The sequence below is a fragment of the Botrytis cinerea genome, chromosome 9 (assembly GCF_000143535.2).
Source record: "Botrytis cinerea B05.10 chromosome 9, complete sequence".
Lineage (NCBI taxonomy): Eukaryota > Fungi > Ascomycota > Leotiomycetes > Helotiales > Sclerotiniaceae > Botrytis > Botrytis cinerea.
In genome coordinates, this window is record NC_037318.1 from 1,143,230 (window position 1) to 1,168,220 (window position 24,991).

At 43.6% G+C, this 24,991-nt stretch overlaps 5 protein-coding genes across 5 annotated transcripts; 4 read left to right on the forward strand and 1 right to left on the reverse strand.

Annotated features, from left to right (window-relative positions):
• The first annotated feature begins 1,015 nt into the window (after positions 1 to 1,015).
• On the forward strand, positions 1,016 to 3,268 carry Bcfum1. Its single transcript, XM_001548528.2, has 3 exons — positions 1,016 to 1,575; positions 1,633 to 2,656; positions 2,742 to 3,268. Exons 1-3 carry the CDS (start codon positions 1,170 to 1,172, stop codon positions 2,929 to 2,931), a joined length of 1,620 nt encoding a protein of 539 aa, XP_001548578.1. The 5' UTR covers positions 1,016 to 1,169; the 3' UTR covers positions 2,932 to 3,268.
• Positions 3,269 to 3,512: 244 nt separating this feature from the next.
• BCIN_09g03230 (hypothetical protein) lies at positions 3,513 to 6,021 on the forward strand. Its single transcript, XM_024695042.1, has 2 exons — positions 3,513 to 5,119; positions 5,184 to 6,021. Exons 1-2 carry the CDS (start codon positions 4,163 to 4,165, stop codon positions 5,508 to 5,510), a joined length of 1,284 nt encoding a protein of 427 aa, XP_024550835.1. The 5' UTR covers positions 3,513 to 4,162; the 3' UTR covers positions 5,511 to 6,021.
• Positions 6,022 to 6,152: 131 nt separating this feature from the next.
• On the reverse strand, positions 6,153 to 8,566 carry BCIN_09g03240 (hypothetical protein). The gene has a single exon (XM_001548526.2). It carries the CDS (start codon positions 7,979 to 7,981, stop codon positions 6,215 to 6,217), a length of 1,767 nt encoding a protein of 588 aa, XP_001548576.2. The 5' UTR covers positions 7,982 to 8,566; the 3' UTR covers positions 6,153 to 6,214.
• Positions 8,567 to 8,691: 125 nt separating this feature from the next.
• On the forward strand, positions 8,692 to 10,232 carry BCIN_09g03250 (hypothetical protein). Its single transcript, XM_001548525.2, has 3 exons — positions 8,692 to 9,640; positions 9,709 to 9,827; positions 9,929 to 10,232. Exons 1-3 carry the CDS (start codon positions 8,859 to 8,861, stop codon positions 10,024 to 10,026), a joined length of 999 nt encoding a protein of 332 aa, XP_001548575.1. The 5' UTR covers positions 8,692 to 8,858; the 3' UTR covers positions 10,027 to 10,232.
• Positions 10,233 to 19,515: 9,283 nt separating this feature from the next.
• BCIN_09g03260 (hypothetical protein) lies at positions 19,516 to 24,046 on the forward strand. Its single transcript, XM_001548521.2, has 2 exons — positions 19,516 to 22,854; positions 22,919 to 24,046. Exons 1-2 carry the CDS (start codon positions 21,664 to 21,666, stop codon positions 23,069 to 23,071), a joined length of 1,344 nt encoding a protein of 447 aa, XP_001548571.1. The 5' UTR covers positions 19,516 to 21,663; the 3' UTR covers positions 23,072 to 24,046.
• Positions 24,047 to 24,991: the final 945 nt, after the last annotated feature.

A 24,991-nucleotide genomic window follows, 5' to 3' on the forward strand; every position in this document is an offset into this window, starting at 1 on the left:
AGAATATGTACTTATGTACTTTTGGTTTCTTTATTTTTCGGTTCATTGTTTTTGCATCTACTAGGTATACCTTTCCGTTCGTAGACCCTGATTTCGGGTCTCAGAACAATGCCTTCGTTTTCAACACTATTGAATATTTATTCGATGTATGCAGAATACTACCATGGAGTGCAATGCAATATGAACTGTTTTAGTAAGTTCCTGGAGCGGAGTGAAAGATACTGATGCACTAAAGTGAAACTATTGAGGGCATTCCTTTGGGGAGCCTAGAAGATCGTTTTAAAGATTGGTAGAAGTTCAGCAATTGTTTCCCAATGGAACAAGTGACATAGAACTGAATATTGAGACTTAAAATAGGCATATGACAGTACCACTTTAGCCGTGCAATACTGTAAATTCTCAAAGAAAAGTCGAGGAGGGGAAATGCCATCAGAATTAGAGCTTCCAGAGAATTCGTCCATGTCTTGCGGCAACCAAAAGACTGCTATTAATTATTGTATTTCCAGACGAGAGAAGATGGAATGAGAGTGAAGGAAGATCTGTAGTCTGAGAGATGCGATTGTAGTGATTTATTTGAGGATGAGAGGAGAATCTTGGAGTTGTTACGTGCATGTTAAATACTTCGCTAGTGAGAAGGGTTGGAAGTAGCGAAGACAGGACATCGAAGTTCAGTGTGATCAAGCCTCAAGCACCTCGCCTCGCGCTATCTGAAATACACAAGAGATCAAGGCGAATAACAAATCGAAATATGGAAAGCAGAAGACTTGGAACTCAGTTTTGTACTGTAGCGTTCCTAACTTTAGGATCTCGGGGTACTGTATCGTTGTCCTCGATACAGTAGGTGTCCTTCACCTTGTTCACGTACCTCGTACGCACTCGAGTCAAAAAGGCATTACGTAAGAACTGTATTCAACGCGACGGAATTACCGGAATGTCCCGATGCCGATAGTTCCCGCCAAGACGATTTTAATGGCGGGTGAAACTTTTGGAGTCCATAATTTTTTTGACTTGCTATGATACCCACCCTCGAGCCACCGTGCCCACTACTGACTCTTAGTATTTCTTGACTGCAATTGATTTAAGTACGAGTATCCCCAAAACTTCAATTGAGTAAAATTGGACACAATTTGCTATTTTGTACGATTTTGTAGTTTTTTTGATCAGTCACAATGCTCCGGACATCCACACTTCGAGCCCCGTTGCCTCGGGCAATCGCTCGTACATTCACCACCTCCACCTGCCCCGCGAATGCCGTCAACATCACGAGCAAATCTGCCACTCGGGTCCTTAATTGTGCTCCTTCATCATATAAGCTTAAGAGTGTACAATCTTCGTTTCCTCGTCTGCAAAGAAATTTCCACGCAACTGCATACAACATGTCACAAACAAGAACCGAATCCGATGCTTTTGGAAATGTCGAGGTCCCTTCGGACAAATATTGGGGAGCGCAGACTGAGCGTTCGTTGGAGAACTTCAAGATAAACCAGCCTCAAGATCGCATGCCTCCTCCAATTATTAAGGCTTTTGGTATCTTGAAGGGCGCGGCTGCAACTGTGAACATGCAGTTTGGTCTAGGTACGCCTACATCAAAGGAGATACAGGTTAGGATATGAGCTGACGAAATTTCGACAGACCCAAAGCTCGGAAAAGCTATTCAGGAAGCTGCCAAGGAAGTCGCAGATCTTAAGTTGCTTGATCATTTCCCGCTTGTTGTCTGGCAAACCGGCTCTGGAACCCAGTCAAATATGAATGCTAATGAGGTTATCTCAAATCGGGCTATTGAAATCTTGGGCGGAACCATGGGAACCAAGAAACCAGTTCACCCTAACGATCACGTTAACATGTCAGCTTCCTCAAACGATACCTTCCCTACTGTTATGCACATTGCTGCAGTCCTCGAGATCGAGAATGAGCTCCTCCCTGCGACTAAGTCATTACGAGATGCTCTCCAAGCTAAAGTGGATGAATTTGAGGCAAAGAACATTATTAAGATTGGACGAACTCATTTGCAAGATGCAACTCCTCTTACCCTCGCCCAGGAGTTTTCCGGATATGTCGCACAACTTGATTATGGTATCGAGCGTGTCGAATCATCCCTACCCCACCTTAGACTCTTAGCACAAGGAGGAACTGCTGTAGGTACTGGTATCAACACTTTCAAGGGATTCGCAGAAGCTATCGCAGAAGAGGTTACCAAGATGACCGGAACACAATTCACAACTGCACCTAACAAATTTGAAGCACTTGCAGCTCACGATGCGATTGTTCAAGCTTCTGGATCTCTCACTACCCTCGCCTCATCCCTCTTCAAGATTGCCCAAGATATCAGATATCTTGGATCCGGTCCTCGATGTGGCCTCGGCGAGCTTGCTCTTCCAGAAAATGAGCCTGGAAGTTCGATCATGCCAGGTAAGGTCAACCCAACCCAATGCGAGGCCATCACTATGGTTTGCGCCCAGGTTATTGGAAACGGTACTGCTACAACCATTGGTGGTATGAACGGCCAGTTTGAATTGAACGTTTTCAAGCCATTGGTCATTAGAAATTTGTTGCACAGCATTCGAATCTTGAGTGATGGAATGAGAAGTTTTGAGAAGAACTTGGTGGTTGGTCTACAAGCCAATGAGGAGAAGATTCAAAGCATCTTGAAAGAATCGTGCGTATACCGATTTCACTTATCAATCCCATCTTCCCCTTCCTTTGAGCCTGAAAACAGCAAGTATTAACAAAACTCTCAATAGCCTCATGTTGGTCACCTGCCTGAACCCAAAGATCGGTTACGATATGGCTAGCAAAGTGGCCAAGAATGCGCACAAGAAAGGATTGACTTTGAAGGAATCAGCCATGGAGTTGAAGGCCTTGAGTGAAGAGGATTTCGATAAGTTGGTTAGACCGGAGTTGATGGTTGGACCAGAGGATTACAAGAAATAAGCAACGAAAAGATAAAATAGTTGCAAGGACAGTGATGAAGAATGTACTGATACCATACATGAGCGATATTGAGGATTAGCGTCATTGTTATTTAGATGTGGCGATGTACTCACATATGGGCTGGAGCGGATTGAGCAACTTGCAACATTATCATTGCTGTATATACCTGCCTATATATGTACATGTGCAAACAGGATTGCTCAAGGCGGTTGTAAAATAGGAGAAAGAACCCAAATTAAATATGATTATATCCCCTTATCGAAAGGCACCCAAGACATGAACTTGCATGTCAATTCGTACAGGCTTGTCGATTGGTATAATTTATCTAGTATCATCAATTAGTAAAAGTAGAAGTGGTACACAGTAGGTTGTGTTTACCTGGTCGCTTCTCTCCTTTCTTCTTCACTTCCACGACCCATCCCTACGAGTACCAAGCACACAATTGCCCCGCCGGACCATCGGATTAATAATTCGCCCTGCTCAGATTTAGGAGTTTCGGGACGTGTGCCTTACTAAGCATGTTCCGCCTCAAAGCTCAAGCTTCGTGATAGCTCGGCAGTCTTTTCAAAGTCTCCATTCTCGAGCATTGTTTCAAATTCTTTCTACCTATGTTTCGCACCAAAAAGATTGCACTCGAGTTTTGGAATGAATGGAGTCCGCTTCTTCAGGATTCTCATTCGGAGTTGCCACCGGATCTCTTTGCCGGCACTTGGGCATAGAGCGGTCAAAGTATATTGCCTATGCTGCTACTAATTATGATGGATTGATGATTTATCAGGAAATTGACGGCCAATAACATCCATCTAATAACAGCGAGCTTACCTGCAAACAGCTGTTGCCATAAGGATGGCAGCTTCCAAGCCATAGATCTTATGATGATTTACTGGTTCACACCTGCTACAATCCTTCCCCATGCGTTTTCGGCCATAAACTCCACCAAAACATCGACTTCACGTGCATTTACGCACATAAAGGGGCTCCCGGTCTAGGTGAAGCAATAATAGAAACCGCGCGGTATGGGTGATAATAGGTATGGTTTAGACCCTGATCTTCTCACGGTGGGTCTTCATAGAGAATTAAGGGTATTTGCGGTTTTCACAGTACTAGGTAGGTGAATCTGCTAGTTCAATCGCAAAATTATGGTCCCAAAGGGATCCTTTTAATACAAATATTCATTCATGTCCCTCTACCACAAATAATTTTGGTTAACAACCAACTCATCTACAACATCATGGATCTCCAAGCCATGGATCCTAACTTAACTCAACCCGATCGAAGGGTGCTTGAGTTGTTACTAAAAGATGTGCAAAAAAGTTACAAAGCCAGTCCGTCGGACACTTCTGCAAGTCAAGAAAGCCAATCTCAAATCGACGAGCAAATTTCGATTTTAGAAGCACTCAACGATGAGAATAACGAGAAATTCCAACCTACAGTATTCACAAGTTGGGATCAAGAAGATCTTGAACGTCTCCCCCGTCCTTTATACCAATATATACTTCAGCCATACGTACAATGGGCGAAAGGAGTAGTACGTCGGCCAACAGACGTTGTCTTCCTCACACATATCATCCTTTACCTCGCCACGTCGGTCCCGAGCGCTATAATTTTATACAACAGATTCTCATTGATACATGGATTCTGCCATTGGATCATGCAGGCTCTTTACTGCGGACCTTTCACCCTTATGCTTCACAACCACATTCATAACAACGGTGTTTTGGTGAAGAAATACGCATGGCTCGACCAAACGTTTCCATATCTCCTTGAGCCCCTCATGGGACACACACTACATTCTTATTACTACCACCATATCAAATGTCATCATGTTGAGGGTAATGGGCCAGATGATCTTTCTTCGACTCTGCGGTATCAGCGGGACGATATAATTGATTTTTTGAAGTACTGGGGTCGCTTCATGTTCTTTATCTGGCTTGAGCTTCCATTGTACTTTTTCCGAACTAAAAAAACGAAGTTAGCATGCGAGGTGCTGTTCTGGGAGGTTGGCTCATACGTGGGCATGTATGTGATGGCTAAATTGAACTTCTGGCCAACCCTCTTTGTCTTGTTAATACCATTCATGCAAATGAGAATTGGATTAATGGTAGGGAACTGGGGACAGCATGCATTGGTCGATGAAATCGATCCCGATTCGGATTATAGATCTTCCATTGTTCTGATTGATGTGGCGGTAAGAGATCATCCCATAAATTCATGGCACTGTTTAGATTCATCACTAATTCCTTATTTTGTAGAGCAACCGAAACTGCTTCAACGACGGTTGGCATACGGCCCATCATCTCAATCCACTTCGACATTGGCGCGATCAGCCACTTAGTTATCTGAAAGGAAAACAAAATTACGATTCTGGCAAAGCTCTCGTCTTCCAAAATATCGATTACATTATGATGTTCATCAAACTGATGCAGAAAGATTATGAACATCTTGCTGGATGTCTCGTTCCGACAGGGGAAAATATCGGGAAAAGCAAGGAGGAGCTGGCAGCTATGCTGAGGACGAAGACCCGCAAGTTTACAGAGGAGGATATTCAAAAGAAATTCAGAAGTAAAAAGGCTTCTTAGAGTCTCGTAGGAAAAAAGGGCCTATTATCCAAGAACACTATAGGCCACAGGGCGATTATCTGTGCCGGTGGCCAAGCTGGCAACTCCTGGGAAATTCATTGTCTCTTGAAATCCACGGCCAAGGTCAGGTGCAGGATGAAATGGAATGGAAAATTCGCCTTAACCGTTCTTGATCCGCTGTCTTTTCAAGGCACGCCGATGCTTTCATATACGTACAGATCAAGCATCAACGATTTATGAAGCTACAACATCATGATGAAACAGGCTTACATCCATTGCCAAAGTTGGCCATTCCGATACAACATCTAGCACCAACGCGGATTGTCTCAAATATCCTGAACATACCTCAAGTACATACATACATGTGGATTGTATGGAACATATCAGAGGGGGAGGGTAAATTGTAGATTGGCTAGCATGGTGTAACAATATAATGTTGAATTCATTTTACTTTTCACTCCTTTTTTCTGGCTCGATGCGTTAGCAAATGCACGTTGACTCCAGTGTCTCATTATAAAAGTTTGACGGTGTAATTTAATACCGGACATAAATCATGAAATCCGTTCCCGATCGAGGACCTCGAGACGTATGGCTTAGAAGGCCGTCTGCATGAACAATGCAGCTAATTTTTCTTATATTATATGAAAGTATATCCATTCATCCATCTTACCCTCGAATCTCAACTCAGTATCTACTTGCAACTCTCAAGGGTAAGAATCCATGTTACTGAACCCGCCCGTGTTAACGACTAATATCTTAGTCGTTTCATCTCCTTTCAAAGCAGGCGCTTGATCCCACAATCTCGTTAGTCCATCCCTTCTACTTCCTGGATTAATATATGTCTCCCAGTATTCCTGTTCAAGGTCCACCGTGCGCGCATATGCAATGGTTTGGGAGAATGTTGACATCCATACCCCGAGGAAAAGTGCTGACTCGACCAACACAGCATAGTCAATAATAGCCATGGTGTCGAATTCCATCTCTTCTAATAGTAGAGATGGTTCGGAAAGAGATGATACCAAATTCCACTTATCATACACCCGATACCCTAGTTCTAAAAGGGACTCGCTGAACCTTGAGATGGCCGCTTCATCCCCACAGCTTATATATATGGTCTTGATACCCTCGGCAGCCCCTTGGACAGAAGATGCAAGCTTGATTTCCTGCGTGAAAAAATCAATTTGATCTTCCCGTGACCCGAAACCTTGGGGCCAATCGCTTTCACCCCGGAAATGAACTCCGATATATCCATCACGTAACTCAGGACTATATCGAAGCCTCGATCCAAAATCGAGCAGTTTTTTATTGTATTTTAGGGTACGGAAGATTTCTTTTTGGAGGGCTTGTTCCGAGTCATATGTATAATTGTATGCATATATCGTATCGCCAAAGCCAACCGCGACTGGATTTTGGACTGAAATGGATGAGAGAGAAAGAGATTCTAAATGCTCGTCCACTAAAGCTTTAAACGTGCCAATGTGGTGGCTGGCATCTCCGTGTTCTCTCTTATCCATCTGTATGATTCTATCCTCGTCTATTCCAGAAACGTCCCCACATTGTCGTACTTCTATCTCTGGGCAGGCAGAACCCATTTCCTGGAGAAGAAACTCAATATCCCAATACACGTCCGGGCAAAGAGTGTTATCAGTGGTGCCGCCATAGTCAACGAAGTTCTCGGTGTTGCGATGCGATTGCACTGTGGGAAGGATGATTCCGGAACCGAGGTCTAGGGCCAAACGGAGACAAGTTTGTATGCGATTACGGGCATTGTTTAGACCGCCACAGATGGATGTAGAGTTAGGGCCACACCAGGAGTGACACTGGAGGTAGAGCCCGGGCTGAAATGTGGTAGTTTCGCAAAGGGAGCGGAGAGTGAGTAGCTTGTATTCGCTCTTCACTTCTTCCACTTCGTTATTGTTCGTATCCTCATGGTTGATGTCTTCCCCCTCGAGCATCTCAATCTCCATCTCTTCCTCTCTGCTCACATTTTCCTCCGTATCTATGTCTTCTTCGGTCTCTTTTCTTTCTTGCTCCTCTTTTTCTTTTCTCTCCTGCTCTTTCTTTTCTTCTTTAACCCTTTTATCCTCCGCTTCCTTCTCCTCCCTTAATCTTTGCTTCTCCTCCTTCTCTTTGAACACTTTCTCATCATGCGGACTGGCATCACCGGGTGCAATTTTCCCCCTCCCCATTCCAATTTCTTCTAGTCTTCCTAAACGGTTCTCCTCCGATTCCTTATTCCATGCTCCACCGCTTCCACCACCCCCGCCCCAACCTACTTTTTTAATACCCCTTTCATCCTCACCACCAATCATTGATGGTGGGGACTTCAAATTTCCCCTGTCCTCCCTTCCTCCGCCATTGATTCCTTTCCCGTCATTCGAATTTACTTTCCCCGATATCGAATTTCCATAATACATCACCCAAACAAATAACAAAAATGCAATAATGAAATTGTGATATCTAGTCACCATAATTGCAGGATCAAAAACGACTATAGGACAAAAAAGATTTCAGGGAATCAGATTCTAGATTACTGATAAAAATCATAGAGAAATATCAAAGCAGGCTCTTCTAGAGTATAAGATATGTTGATAATCTCTACAAACTGAAAACGAAAGCTATAAAATACCTGTTCTCGGAAACAAAGTCATTGTGACTTGGATTCGGCAAATGCGTCGAGCACAAGTTTAACTTACAAGAGAAGATGAATTGTTGATTGAATGCATATACAAAACCTTTTGGCTTTTTGCCAAAAAGTGGTGGTTGATACGTAAGTACACGCTCTCTGTTCTCGGAAAACATCACTTGCCGAATCGACGAAAACGATGAATGTTGCGAAAGATTTAAAACACGACAAAAATGGAGCCAAATGCGAGAAGAACATATATTTCCAAGCTGGTGTTTGAAGAGCATACCGAGGGAAACTTTTAAAAGGTTTCGTCTGATATACGTGGAAAAGAAAGAGTAAATAGATGAAGAAATTGGCATCTGGAAATGACAGTCCTTCTTGTTTGAGACAACTCCTAAGTGTGCTGTCTATGAAATTATGATGCGCACTAAGAAGAAGAAGGGAACTATCACAAGTGTTACTTACTTATTCCTAACAACAGTAAGGAGTTTAAATCCATTTTTATCATTATCATTATCACATTTACTGAAAGCCTCGCATGCAAGTGTCTCAGATTCACATATTTCTGAATTTGGAGAAAAAAGCAAATTCTGAATGCGGCATGGCGTATTTCAAGCACATTATCCCTAGAATAGGGGAGACGAATCTCAATTTATACAATTAAAAAATCTCAAAAACTGCTTGTATCTCCATCTTCATTTACATAATTCGGGACAGCTATGTTGGGCAATTACAACATTAGCGCGGCCAAAGAGAACTTCCTCAAGGCCAAACCGCGAAAACTGCTATTTCCAGTCATCTATCTCACGATTTTCATTTTGTTTGTACGAACGGCTATCGAGCACTCGAGAAATGATGGCAATGTATGGAGTGTCAGCTCTGGGGCCGATAACTCAACTCATGCAGCTCATAATGACATCTCATCCTCATCCTCATCTTCATCAGAAGATCTCGGAGCAAAGCCCCAGCCCCCAATAGCAAATATAACAACCAGCAACAAAGTAGCCGTCATAATCGAAACCCGACGCTCAGGCAACATCATTCCTCTAATTCTCCATTTCAGCGCGGTTCTAGGACCGACCTGGCCCCTCATCATCTACACATCTGCGGAAAACTTCGGATCCTTCTCTACCTCCGCCGCGCTCCTCCGACACCAGCACTCTGGCCGGGTCATCGTGCGCTCTCTTGCTCCCGGTACCTGGTTCTACAACTGGGACTCTGTATCTGCGTTTCTGACTACCCGTTGGCTGTGGGAGGATCTAGCGCCGGCTGAGCATATCTTGCTGTTTCAGTCGGATAGCATGTTGTGTGCGAATGCGGCCAGGAGTGTAGATGATTTCATGGAATATGATTTGATTGGTGCGCCTATTGAATCGAAATTTGGGCAGGGTTATAATGGAGGTTTAAGTATGAGGAGCAGGAAGACTATCTTGAGGGTGTTGGATGAGTGGAAGTATAGTGATAATCCACATCCGGCGGAGGATCAGTGGTTCTATGCCAGGTAAGTTTTGGTGGTGTTGGGCTGGAGAGATGATGCATATGAGGCTAATGAATGTGTGATGGTCTTAGGTTCAAGGATCTACAAGATCGAGAGTTTGAAGAGGGTATTGAAGATGGGATTAATCTGCCGAGTATGGAGATTGCAAGAACATTTGCAGTGGAGACGATTGATCATCCTCATCCTTTAGGTACCGATTCCTCTTTTCCTATTTCGCTTTTTGTGGTCTCTATTTCTATTTGTCTCTTGGATGCAAGAACAAGTATAGAAACTGATACTCGAGCCAAACAGGTCTCCATCAACCTACGAGATACATTCAGCAACACATGATGAGCTTGGATGAATGGTGTCCGGAATATAAATTGGCTACCACAGACCGGATATCTTGAACTGACTTGGTGGAAGGGAGTTTATTACTGTGATGCTAAATGAGGCGAAATGGAATGGGTGATGGATACTTTTTTAATTTATTGGGTTCACACGAGGACGAGGGATTGCATTGTGACAGATCGATGGATATAAATTGCAAGTTCTCTCTCAAAGTGGAAAAATTAAAGATTCGGTCTACAACGGCGAATAATAAGAGAGGTAGACAGATAAAGCATATTTTAACGAACAATTATTTCCTTCCAATATCAGGTAGGCTCATTAGTCGAACGCCAGTATCTTCTTCCCTTTGAGGTACGAAATATATCGTCATGCAAAAAATGAACCCCCATCCTCCGTGTTTGAACTCCCCACAATCCCGGGCATAATTTTGTGAACGCTCCTGTCTTGAAACTTCAATATAGCCTCACCCACATTAGAATCTGGCTTCGCCATAACACCCTTCGGCAAACAGAACATACTGAAATTAACCTGAATTTCCTTTACATTTCCCTCTCCCTCTCCCTTCCTCGTTCAATGCCTAGAAACAAAACTAAATACGAAGGCTTTAACACGCCATCCCCTTCTACCAACCAAACTACACTTGTAGAAGAATCCTCATCATCTCAATTCCATCCTTATCAAGCCCAACAAAATCGATTCCGCCGCAGAAAGTGCAGAAATCCAAGTCTCAGAGACCGCTGGTAGTTGAATCAAGATGGATCATACAGCGTTTGTGTATTTTCGACGTATATCTTTGCTTTGATTGTAAATTTGACTGTGGTGCGGGCTAGATGTTATATGAGTGCCTGGATTTTTGACAACGGTGAGATTCTCGGCAATCGAAATCGGAAGAAAAAAAAAAGCATCCATTTCTCCTATACTTGACCTAAAAACCCCTTCATTATGTGCACTTCAAGATGGTCGAGAAGCTCAAAATATCGAATCTTTAATTTTATCTGACGAAAGGAGAGCGAGAGAGACAGTGAGAGAGTGTGTTTTCATGACGTGCCATTTTTTTTTTTTTTTTTTTTTTTTTTTTCATTCAGATAGATGGTGCCACACAAGAAAGGATATCAGTCGCGCATTCAAGGAATCATCGCTCTCAGATACATAGGAGTCAGGAATGGGATTTACAACGAATAGTGAAATCTGCAATGGTCTGATTGATATTGCTATTTTAGCGGTATATTATTGTTATTGGGATGAATAATTTAATAGGAGACAGAGTGGGAAATGCAGCGAAATGCCGCGAAATGAACTTGGATTAGTTTGTTCAATACTTTGTAAATCCCTTTAGGGAGCCAGGAAAGAAGGAGTGCATCGATATCAATCTACCACTTCTGCTTTCTCCAAGTCCATTGAATTGATGACGGTGGATTTTATCTTCGAGTGAGATCCGCGACTCCGCTTCAAACGTACAGTGGATAGGATTCATAGCTCATCCGCATTCGCACCCTAGTTTTTTCCTTTATACCTGTGAATGTTACTAGAACGACACTTATATATATATATATGACAAAACAAGAAATTCAATTCTTGCACGATTAATAATCGTTGTTCATCATCTCGTATCATGAGCAAATAACGGCAGAGTATTGCCCTCACGAGTGACTATTGATTGCACTACCTCGGACTGCCCAATGACATACTATGCACATCAATTCCCAGCAATCTGGCTATTAGCGTATGTTCGTGCGTTCAGACTCTGCTCCCCGGCCGTCATGTATTAGAAACAATTCCACTAATAGCTCAACCTAAAAAAGAACACGCACGCGGTGCGGGCTTGTCAATTCAAATACCTTTTGGGCATTTAGCTTTCGCTGGGATTAATAGGGATGTAAGTCTAGCCTGAGATTCCAACACCGACTTTCCAAGTGCACGCTCTGGATTGTTGAGAACGAAGCTAGCTCCGGAGGCGACCGTAGGAAGAAGAAAATAGAAGTTGGGTACCGTTAACAATCCAACCTAGTGGTTCGATAATCTAGATCTCACCACGTTGACAGTGGATTTTGAGAGGAAAATCCATGTGCGAGAGACCAGGGGAGGCGAAGTCCCGACACTGATTCAGAGCTGCCGATGGATCTACTGAGATCTAGACCCGGACTATTCCGCACGGTGCATGCATGAAATTTAGTTTCGAAGGTGTAAATATTGAAGGGGAAAGGAAAGGGAAGCGAACGACCTACACTAGTAAGCTTGGGCTTTCTCCAGATTGTGTCTTGTTCGGGGGGTTTTTCTGTGTGTTCGGCGTTTTCGTTCGGCTTTAGCTGGCAGCGCTATTTCGAGACTAAGTACAAATGCTCTCAAGCGTGCATATAGACACCGCACATGCTTTTCAACACGGGGCAGTGCAAGGACATAGCAGAATGTTTAAGAGAAGAAAGTGGACGTGGGTGGGAATATTGGGGTAATGTCAAGTTGATGCACACATGATACCTACCATATTCTTCCTAGCTAGCGGCCACGCCGAGAGCCTTCTAATGCCAAAAACAGCCATCTACCGGTTAATAGGCTTTCTGTGCCTGTGCTAGTCAATAGTATGTGTACCGGAACAGTGGATGAATTGTCGAAGACACGAGGCAAGCTGACTGGGCCAGTCGAGCTGAAATTACATGGGTAGAGGGTATGTGACATATCTAGCCCGGGTCGTTCCATGCTTTGCAGCAAAACGGTTCGGAGACATATCGAATTGGGAGTTAGCATCGGCCTTGTTGAGGAATCTTCAATATTTGATGGAAATTGCTAGCTGGACATGATGATACAAGTTCTGAAATTTTCCGCGTTAGCATAATGGTTCGGCACGTCGAGGAGCGCTTGGATATAAAACCAATAAATACACTTGTTCCATCGATATGGGAATTTTCCGTCTGTCGTTCCCAGTGACCAATCAATGCTAAGAATACTCTTTCGTGTTCCGACAGTCTGGATGAGGCGGTAGTCAACGCACTGTGTATTCCGGTCTTGTTTGGCGGTTTCGTTAGATGTCGAGGTAGCGTGCCCAAAAGGAAAACCCTCCACTATGAAAGCGATAGACGATCTGAGTTGAGGGGATTGGACGCGTAGTGTGATGTGATCGATGGCATCATTGACTATTTGATAGAGATCGAAAATTTTCTTTAAACCGAGTGTCTTTTCGGCATAACCAGAAGGAACAAGTGTTGACATCTTCCTTGCAAATTGTTAGTCTCGAGTGCTTGAATGTTTGCTCTGAGCTCACTTGCCGTATGGGCAACATCATAATTAATCATACGAGGCGAAGCACCCTGCGGCTCACTGCGCACATTGAGTTCTAATTCTTCCCCTTCAGGTAGCTACTAGCAAGAGCACAAGTCAGTCGGTTGGGAGAGATGGTATGCCGCATCTCTCATCCTACTATTCTTGGCTCTATTGCAAGACTGGTCTTGCGTAATGTCAACGATAGTATTCCGGATATCCTCTAGTAGACATCCAAAGAATGGTGTAGCCACAAACTTGAGGCTATTTCTCATGACACAAGGTGTTCCATAGAGGGAATGTGTGATCATTCCATCCACTGAATTCACGGGGCCCATCAAGGAGCAAGCTCAGACGTATGCATTTCGTGCTTGCACTTCCGAACCAAAGTCTCACTTCTAATAAACAGGAGGGAGTAGATGAGTTGGGGCCTTGGAATAGGATGGTGCGTGTCGGATGAACATCCTGATTTCCGGTTCCTCTTTGAAGTAAGTCGCATATCACACCCACGACCATGTTTATTTCACCGTTATCAGCCCATCCCATCACTGTCAGGTGTCCCGGACGACTTCCCACCGCCCTCTGCAAGTATACGCGGTGCGGCTGACTTTTGGCGTTCCCTTTGAAATATGAGACCGGCATTTTCCTTTGAATGCATGACCCATCTGGAATGCGTTACTTTATGTTGGCAAAGTGTCATAGGATGGATTTCATAATTTTACAGGACGGTGCTGGTGTATCTAGAACATGTTGAAATAGAAGCGTACGATTATCTCGGAAACACAAAATACAACAACGCTGAACCTTGGAGCGTCACCGTGACCATGTGCATCTGTCAGTGTCTTGTCCTTTCAGCCTTTCTTCCGCAATCAAGCTGTCAATCCAATGCATCTCATGATTTCCATCCGTAACAAGAACGTGGGTCTCCCTCCATTGACATGGAAGTAAATGGTGGCTTTCTTTCTTCCACATTGAAGGTGTAAAAAGGTATCCTGCAGCGAAAGAGTGTGGCAGTAACATCGGGATATTGATTACATAGGTATGTTAATTACCCAATTCACAAGTTCAGAACTAGTCAAGTCGTACCGGTCCAATACTATTCGCAGCCGCAAATGTCATTTCATAAGTACCAGGGACATTTGTAACCTCAACGCAGCGGCTATATTTTGTGTTCAATGTACTTGGGAAATGTATCTATTTCTGGCAGATTCTTCATTAATCTCCGATGTATCCGACGCCTACTTGGATAACCTAACAAGTCCAAAAATTCGTGCTCAAGAGCAGAGTAAGTATCTGAAATCTAACATCGACAAGTTTTATAACGAGGAAATTATTGGGGGCGAAGAAAAGCGCTATGTAATTAGACCCCTCCATCTGCATCTGGGCGTATTTGCCCCAGGGCATGTCCACAAGATTGCAACCTAGAAGCCACGAACATTCAGTACACATGGCATTTCAGGATGCGTCTATGACATCTCGCCATTGAAGCGCTTTTACAGTGCCAGCAAAATCTCAAATCTTGTACGACCGCCGTATGAATCCTGAGCTGTAATGAGCAAACCACTTAGAGTCTGGCGCCAAGAAACATTCTTGCTCGTTTCTGTAGGGAAATGTACGCGGCTCCTCAAGCAATGTCGAAAAAAGTCTGCAGCACTAGCAGGGAATCATGGACGATTTTCATGTAAGTCTTCGGAGCTCAAAGTGTGGAAGGGTGGTGTAAGCAGACCTAACAGGCCAGGCGTGCTCGCAAGAAAACATCCTGTAGTAGGTTCGTCGTAATGTATTCAGAAGGATTCCGAAATGCGGTGGTACATGACGGGCACTCCCACGATTTTTTCCTTGTCAGTCTTCTGGAAGGTCCATGCCATGGGTGTATTAGAGCATCTGTCGAAAAGCCACCAGATGTGGGAAAATTCAAAAACCACATATGCCACACCCGCTTTGCTGGGAAGGGCTGCTGAGAGAAGGCAGGATGAATGGCATCGCTTATGTCTCCATCAAACCCTTCTATTTACCATGCATACATAGAGTGCGTAAAGCATGCAGTAAGAGACTGCAATGCAACAGCCGGTTACCGAATGTGTAGAGGAGAAGCGTTGTTGCAGTTACGAATGTAAGCTGAAAACCTCCATGTGTGTTGGTGGTGTGCATTACAGCAAATCTACAGTAGCTTGAGTAGCTTGAGTAGCTAGAGTAGCTAGATGGGTATGGTCGAAGGATTTTCGATTTGGGTAGGATTAAGATAGGGTAAGTAAGTATTCATGTACGGTAATCAGAATGAGGATAATGGCAATTATTCATCCTGCTCGTATCATCCTACTACTGGTAGCTAGTCATTCGGCAGGAGTTTACTACTGTTCATCAATCTCCTTCATCATGTTGCCTCAGGAAATGGGATTGTTGGCATTCTTCACCCACCCCTCCCCCCAAGAATGAGAGCTAACAATCGGGAGTGGGATATAATGCAAGCAAAGCCGATCAATCGGATCAATTCAGACATTGATTACTTCACATCTCGAGAATGTTGGTGCAACGAGGAAGCGGGAAGTTTCCCCCCCTCCTGCGTTTTTGCGTTTTTACGTTAGGCATCAGTATTCCAAGGTATGATTCCGGTTCAGATGGAGAAGGCCAAAGCCGTCTTATTACTGTTTTGATACTCCAGTACTGTAGTACCTGCATAGTACATACATACCGAAACAACGAGATGGACGGAGAAAACTTCGCAAAGAAAAATATCCAACGGTCAAATGGCAACTCCCCATCCAAATTGGAGATTTCCCGTTGTTCTATCCCCGGTGAAAAGCGAATGCATGCTTGTTCGCTCTAGGATTAATAGGGCGAGCTGATCAATACTGGATTTCACTTAGCTTTCTCATTTACCCCTTCATTCACCCCGGAATTGAACCACCACTGTATCTGCTGGAACCACTGTAGGGGTACAAGGCAATGATAGGGATGAGCCGTAAGCCGCGATGCGATGTGTAGCGACCGCCGTACCCCAAAATTAAACCTGAAGCCCCCATACGATCACTGTCGATCGTTCGGTCGCCTCTACCGTCGGATGATGATTGTGGAAGTGGATAGCCAGGAATACTACCGAACTCATATGTGCACGCGTGAATGATGAAGAATGCTGGGCGTATACCGGTGTTGTAGATATTCAGGCACTGTGTTTTGAAGTGTGGTACAGAAGAACCCAAGAACCTTTGGAGAATTCCACAAACCTATCTCCTGTTGATGAGAACACCTTTGTTGGTATCTTGGAGGGGGTTACTGGGGTACCTGCCTTGTATGGACATTTTTGCGAGATGGTGTGTACGCTTCTACGTGGACAGGGTACCATTTTCAGTTGATTGGCACTGTGCTGCATCTTCATAAGGACACTCCGATGTTTTCCGTCTTTACGTACTTTCATATACATATACGTATATCACATCACATACATTCTACTCTTTCCAATTCCAAAGCTATCTGAACATCTACAAAGTAGACACCTCACTCTCATATCACATCGAAGCTCAGACTCATATAAGATAATACCGAAATCGAGTTGTAAACATCTTGAACACAGATTCAAACAAGCGGTCTAGACCCCCCATCTATCATATCACAAACCCACCAAGCCCCAATCAGGCAAAATAAACGATTCAGCCAATGAAACATTCCAAAGGTCACCGAGCGAACATCGCTGAACACCGATCCTGTATATCAAATTAAATATTTTGTACTTTTTGGGTTGTCCACGCTGTAGTATCTTTACGTGCTCTCGCTAAAATTTTCGGATTTCCTCGTCTGAAAGACTATGTTTAGCGGGTTGAGCTGAAGTTCAAAGTCACGCATTAGATTGTGATACAGTATAACAGTTTCAGGGTTACTTATTTGTGTTTACTCGATATGCCAAGTCTTTTCGATAAATTGGGGATATATGGATGATGGGTATATGGATGTTCGACAGAAGAGCAGCTGAAATGTATTTCAGTATCATTAAATGCTGCCTGATCACAGCAAGGTCATCTGAGTACTTTGACGAGAGACGGAGAGTGGGAAAGGTTATTTAGTTCATTGGTTTGAAGCAAAGGATTTTTTGTCGCTGTTAAGTTAGATCAAAGAGCTGGATAAGAATAGGATGTATGTCATTGAGTCACCATAGATAGATATCAAGTGAGATGCTAAAATATGTAGTAGCGACGATCTACACTTAGAGGATTACCGCAGTATCTGACCCAAATTTCTAGAAAATACTCATCATCGACCTGATGACTACTCATTATTCATGAATCCTGTCGTCTAATGAAATCCAAATCCAAACCTAAATCCACATCCACATCCAAACCGTTTCCATTTCACTTTGCTCTTTCAAACACCACACAACCTCCAACCCTTCTCCCCTCCCCCCTCCCTACTCTAATCCCAGCAGTGAGTAAGCCATAAATAACAAGCTTACATGGAAACGAGGATCAATGTGGGTGGTCCCCGAAGCTTAAAGACGCCAATCAATTAGACCCCTGGTCAATGCATTCAAAATTCCAGATTGGCCTTTTCTTTTCTTTTCTTTTTGTCTCGAGGAAATATTTTATCTTATTAGATTTTGGATTTTTGAGTCTTGACTAAGATGTATCGTACACCTATGTTTTAGACCTACCTACCCAAGTAAGTAAGTTCCTTTCCGAGCACTTTCTAGACAGGATCAAATACAAATACTTGTAGCAACTAAACACAAGTACCGTGAGCGAGAGGAAAAAAGAAGGAAATATAATGAATGATACGATCGATGAGCATCGAAAATGAACACGAACACGACACTATCCCAATGAAGTACAAGCTTAAAGTATCTCGGATGTTTTCTTTTGTCACTCACTACGCATGTCTTTGACAACTACCCAACTTGTCTTGGTATTATCCCAAGGGAAAAAAACATTCGAGAACGCCACCCTTGTTTTTTATTCGTGCAAGAAGCGCTTGGGAAATGACAGAATCTAGAGTATACATATACATATATTCATACTCACGCTTATACGACAATTTCCAAATATGACAGAAAACATCCCAGATCATCGCAATCGATACTGACATACATGGCCCTGGTCTTGTAACTACAGGCTGCATATTTTCTCGAGTCCGATGGTCATGCCCAGATCTTTTCCCCTTCTCCGAATGCTGTACAGGATGAAGCAAGAAAGAAGCACGACGGGAAAATTGCTGTGCGACGTGAATAATAAGATGTAGGAGAATAAATGTTACGACTTGAAGGGTCAATCTATCTAGTCTATTGACTTTTCGTACGCCCCAGCTTACTATTCTATTCACGCTGGTTCTAGGATTCTAGGATAGGCTGATGACTAGACCCCTAAGAATATATAGTAATCATTTCGAATGAGAATAATACCCAAATAACAAGAGTTTTTTTTTTTTCGGATCAGATGCATCGCAGAAAAAAAGAAGCTACAGCCAATTTGATCTCACACCAGCCAGAAGTCTGGAAATCCTTAATTTGAGCATTAGAATCAAAATGTGCAGGTCAGACCAAATTGGCATTTCTTCCCCTCTCCCCCCAAGTTCCCAGGGTTATTTTTTTCTTATTCATCCTGTTTTTCACACACGCCTTGGCTTCAAGCCGCCCGAGCTAAAAAGCTCAGCCAGAACGCCTTTGGGACATACTCGCATACGCCCGAAAATAATGCTGGGGGGAAATCCTGGTAATTGAGCATGGGGAACGATGAGTTGAACTGTGTTATTCCAGACGAGACCTTTTTCAGTGATCGCGTGGATGTGAGCCGACGGGGTCATTATTGGTATGGGGATATTGATATGAAGTCGAGGATTACCATCAGAGTAGTGGGACAAGAGAGACTAGTAAATAGATAACGTGAAGCTATTCAGCAATGCCATACGATAATTGGTGATTCTACACAGTGCCGTCTCTGAAGCTCTCCACGGAGAACTCCCAGTATCTATCCCGTCTTTTCATCATATGATATAAAAGTCAAGCTTTTCATTAGCTACAAAGGAGAAGAAACGATCAAAAGCAATGTGATGCATATCTTACCAAGTACAATCCTTATTAATCGCATAAAAGAAAAGAAGGAAAAGAGACATGGGAAACATTTAATTCTTAAAGGAGAAATATGAATAAATAATATTATCCAATCAACATCAGAACGAATGAGCGTTCTCCTCTCTCGATAACTGTACGATCGTGATACAATACAATTTTACAAATGAACTACACCTAGTTATACCAATCCCAATACCTAGGAGGAGAATAAGAAAGTAGAATATTGAATGCGAACATCCTAGGTCGGAATACCTCTGCAACTGTGAAGAACGTAAGCACTTTATATTTATTCAGCAGCAACCCTTGAGCGTGTCAGAAACATAGCAAAGCACAGTTGTCGAAATTCGGGCCCAACTCCTATTCACAAGCTGCTGTTGAACAAAGTAGAGAAAGACGAGGCGAGACGAGACGAAGCGAAAAGAATGATCTGATCCCCAATCCATCGTTGCTATATTCATCAGATATGCAGTTACAATGCTAGGTTGATACTTCCATCCATCATATTATCTGAGATCTAAGAATTCAACCCAATGTCACTTCCTCATATGATATGTTACAAACTCCTCCATTCGATCTCATCTTGGATCCAGCGTGCCTACTCGTCCGATCTACCTGTGAGTCTGTTGCTCTTCCGCATATTCGGACGGCAGTACATACGCATCCTAATACAGCTGGACATCGCATGCGGGATCAATATCGAAAGGAACCGGATCAGCAACAAGCAGCGGCCTAACAGAGCAAATACATCAAAGACTACCTACTTGCATTGCACATAAACCAGTCAGTACCAACGATCGATCAACGAATCTGTCATGTCAAGCAAATCATTCCATCGCTAGCCAATAGAATCCAGCAGAGATTTGAAAATCAAATCAATATCACGCTATACTAGAACAGAATCCTATCGCTCCCATTATTCTTCGAACTACTCTCCATCGAGAAACAATAACCTGAAACCTTGAAGCTTCGCCCAATCTCCAGGACTACTCCGCATACTACTCTACTACTATCACTGCCACTCCCACTCAACAACCCCTAAGCACCTGCGAGTAAACATCTAGCATTCAAACCTTTCAACCCTCGATCCTTACCACATCCCTCGCTCCATGGACTCTCGGTCCCAATCAATCGCAGTTGCAGGACCCCATGTCTTTTTTCAATCTAGTGTGATATTTTCCTGAGCACACCTGTTATCACTTAGCCTTATTAGCTCCCAAGAGCTCGGAGGTACCCAGCCATATGACACTAAATTAATCTAATCGCCCCAGACCGCGAAACTCTCTTTTATTTTATTTTTACTTTTACTCTTATTCCTGCAACAGCTGGGACTCCTGGGAGCGACTCTAGCCTTATACTAGTGCCCTCCCCCTTAGCACTTTCCCTTTACCATTCGGCCAGCGAGCGCAACATCCAGTTGGCAGTATTATATTTATTTGATATATTGGATTGGATTATACGTGCGCAATACCAAACAATACCGTCTATTTATTTATATATCACTGCATTTCCCCAATCCATCCTCTGTTTCCGATTGACCCAGCGACTTTGATTGATTTATTATTGATTTATTCACTCGCTCGCTCGCTCACTTGATCCAAACCATTCCTCGTCCCTAAGCTAGGCGGTATTTCCTTTACCACGAGGTCGCCCAGGAAAATCACATCAAATCGAATCAAGCTGGCAGGCATTAGACAGCCATTAGACAGCCATTCAAAGGATTGCTTCACCCCTCCAGCTCTGACCAAGAAAGATCCAGCCAAACGCATCTGCAACCCACACTTCAACTACCCTACGAAAGTCCACACACTACGCACACCACACACCACGCTACTCCATAGGCACAGACCATTTCCCAGGCCTAATAACCTACATAAATCAAGCAGACGCCTCCCCGGCCGCCATCCAGGTGATCGACAACTCCACATTCTCCATTCCAGTAAATACACTACCCAAAACCCTAACGAACCTACGAGAGTTGACTGATCTCTTGATCTCCAATATCCCACCGTCTTTCTGGGTCCAATCCATCCATCCATTCAAAATCAACGGATCCCCTAAGATATTCCACAAGATCAAGAGAGGACTTTGACTCAAAGTAATCTTTTGCTTCTTCTTTTTCCTCGATTCTCTTACTCTTGCTCTATCATAATCGCCGTCACTTTCACAATCACAAGCAAAGAAAAACAAGTTGGAAAAGAAGGAGAACATCCCCACTCCCCGTTTTTAACTACTTGCTCCCTCGTTCCCTCGCCTCGGCTGTGCATCTACCCGTCCGAACCAAATACTTTTTTACACGCGACAACGTGAGTTTGGCGATCCAGAGCAAAAGCAAGGAGCCATCATTTCAAATCCTGCACCGTGGACTTTCCAATAATCTACCACGATTACCATGGAGACCGCCAGCTTTACAGCTCGCCGGCCCGCCGCATCCAATCTTCCCAACTTCCAGCTTCCCCCTCCAGAACCCCTTGGAATGCACCATCACAAATATCAACAACAATCCAACAACTATATTCACGGAACCACAAACAGTTCCTCCCAGCCTGTTCCTGCTGTCGCCAGCAATATATTAACGCCTCCAGCTGGCGTTCCGCATGACGGCTTAAGTCCTCTTGCGTCCAGCGTCAACAGTGGTAGCTCGGGTAGTTCGACCGCCGGCGTACCTCCCTATCAACCTTCGGCTTTCTGGCCAAATACTCAATCCGGAAACAACTTTACGTTTAGTTCTGCGCCACCGATGAGTGCGCCTTATGCTCAGCAACAACAACAACAACAAAGTTACATGAGCAGACCACTATATTCACCCTCCATGAGTAGCTATCCAGGGTCGCGAATTCCCCACTCTCCCACCTCATCAGAAGGACTGCCACCACCTACCTTTGAGAGTCTTCCTCCCTTCTCTACCGGAGTCCCAATGTCTGGTTCAGGTGGACAGCAACAAAGTCTCCCCACTCTTGCACCACAGAATTCCCAACAGCAACATATGACCAGTCACAATCTCATGAATCTTCATCAATCCTCCTCTCAAGCACCCCAACAGGGCAACGTGTCAGCTCCTGATAGTTATGGCGGACGAGCACCCCCAACTCCAAACTACTATCCCCCCTCATCTACCCCTCAACAGTCGAATTTCCCCGCATATGCCCAACAATCACCTACACAACATTCTCCCAATACCTCCTCCGCCCCTTCTAACCGCATTTCTCCCATCCAAACTCATCACTCGCATTCTTCCATGGGCGCACCTCACCAAGGCTATCCTTCCCGTCCTTCATACCCACATTACAATCTCCCCACCCTAGCCGCACCTATTATGTCGAATGTCCACCAACCTGGTAGTCAAATGGCACTCCTTGGCGGAATGGGCAATATGGGATACCAACAAATGCCTGGGCCAATGTATGGCAGTCATCATCCTCAACAGATGCCTCAAAATGACCGTCCATTCAAATGCGATCAGTGTCCGCAATCTTTCAACCGCAATCACGATCTGAAACGTCATAAACGTATTCACTTATCTGTGAAGCCATTCCCATGCGGTCATTGTGAAAAAAGTTTCTCGAGAAAAGATGCATTGAAGGTTCGTATTCACTCTACCATTTTTCAATACCTTTATCCTTGATCATAGACTAACTTCAGCTCAGAGACACATACTCGTCAAAGGTTGCGGAACAAAGGCTGCAAACGGCACTACGAATACCAATGGAGGTTCTCAATCACCTGTCGACAAATCTGAAATTTTAAGTGATTCTACCAACGATGAGAGCCCAGAGATGGTAAAGAAGGAGTTGTCATAAGAACGTGACAATCTATTCTCATGACTTCTCGATTTCTTTTCTTTTCTTTTGTTGAAATGCAAGTTTCGACGAGATGGCAAGCACACACTATGAACGCAAACCGATGTGCGAGCTTAGGTCGGCGAATGGGCATTCTTTCGGCGCCTTGACTAAAGAATATGGGCGTTTGGAATCTATCTGGAGGTTATAGGATTGGATTGGATGGTCAGGGGTGAGGGTGATGTGGGATATAACTTACACTGTATGGTTGGGCGGGCATCTTCTTTCGAATAGGATAACACAGAACTCAAAGAAAGATGAAGATGAGGTTGGTGGCGTTGTCATGTGATTCTCTTCGATCATGTTCATGAAACCGTGGGCATTTTGACAGATGTTTTGCTGTTCTCTTTTTTTACTTACAAAAAAATTCCCAGAATGTGGGCCTTGGTGTGGAATATACTATCTTGTCAGAGTGGATTTGTTTTGGAGTTGCGGAATTGTCGATATGTCTGTACGGCATCTCGATTTGGGCGGGATGGAAATGAATGGGTATCTGGCTCCGATGGGATAGCATTGGGAAGCGAAATGCGGAATGGGACCTGGCTGGGTGGAGCTTTGGCGTGGGAATGGATTCGGTAAATACCTTTGAATGCATTTTGCTTGTATGTTTATCTTCTGTGTTCGAGTGGGGGATGGAGAGTGAAAAGCCTCTTTTCTTCTTTATCTACTCTTCCTTTTCTTTTGGTCTCCTTGCCATGCGTGGCAATGAGTGTGCGATGTTGGGGATAGGTGATGGGTGCGTCTTGCACGCTTTTTTGCTTGCGCACCCATGTTGCGACTTGGATTTGATCTATTACATTAGCGAGGGGATGAGGCGGTTACCTATTTTGGGGAAGGGGGGGTGGATGAAGAGTGAATTTTTTTTTGAAGCAAGCTAGCTAGTGATATCAGATTTTGACCAATTTACTTTTACGACTGAATACCTTCCAATTCCCAAATCGCTTTCCAATCTTATCAAATCGTGAATTGGATTACGGATACCGAATTCCTCGATGTGATGTGATTGTATGATTTGAACAGTGTCGGGTCGGCTCATTGTCTGAGATGAAAATCTTTCTTTGAATATGGAAGATGGATAGATAGATAGTTGGTTCAATCCTTCCCGCTTTTCTTCTTTTTCTTTCTTGCTTCGATTGTCTTTCGAGACTCCATACTAAATGGACTGGCTGTGGAGAAACTTCTCTCTCTCGATGTGTACCGTACGTATAATGCATTGAATGTACAAAGAATGCGAGCGGGTTTACTTCCCCTCTTGGTCTCTCTGTTCGTGGCCTTCTTCCACAATATCTAGTTTGGGATATTGGAGATGGGGATTTGGATGGATGGTTGTAGTGGGTGGGATTTACTACCTTCCTGTCTACCTACCTAACTACTGGGGTGGGTAGATATGTATGATTTGATTGTATTGTATTGTATTGTAGGATAGAAATAAAGAATAGATGGGTGTTTTCTTCCAAGTTGTCTATTCGCCTACCTACTTACCTACCTACCTACCTACCTACCTACTCTACGTGCTGATAGAGTGAGTAAATGAAGATTGAAGATTGAAGATATGGAAATGTTAGAGTAATAGAGGGAGATGAATATATATATATATATATATTGATGAAATAAACGTATGGAAAATCGGGAGGGGGAAACACAACAAAACAAAAGAAAAGAAAAGAAATTGGAGGGATATAGGAATAGGAATACGAATGGATGAATGAATGAATGAATGAATGAATGAATGAAAAAAAGAATGAAGACACACAATGGAAATGGATGGAGAATGGAGAAGATACTTATTAAAACTTTATGAAGAATGGATTTTCCTGTTGCGTGGTTATACTTTGTAGTATGTATGTCATCCACAGTGTTCTAATATTTTCTAGGGGGAAA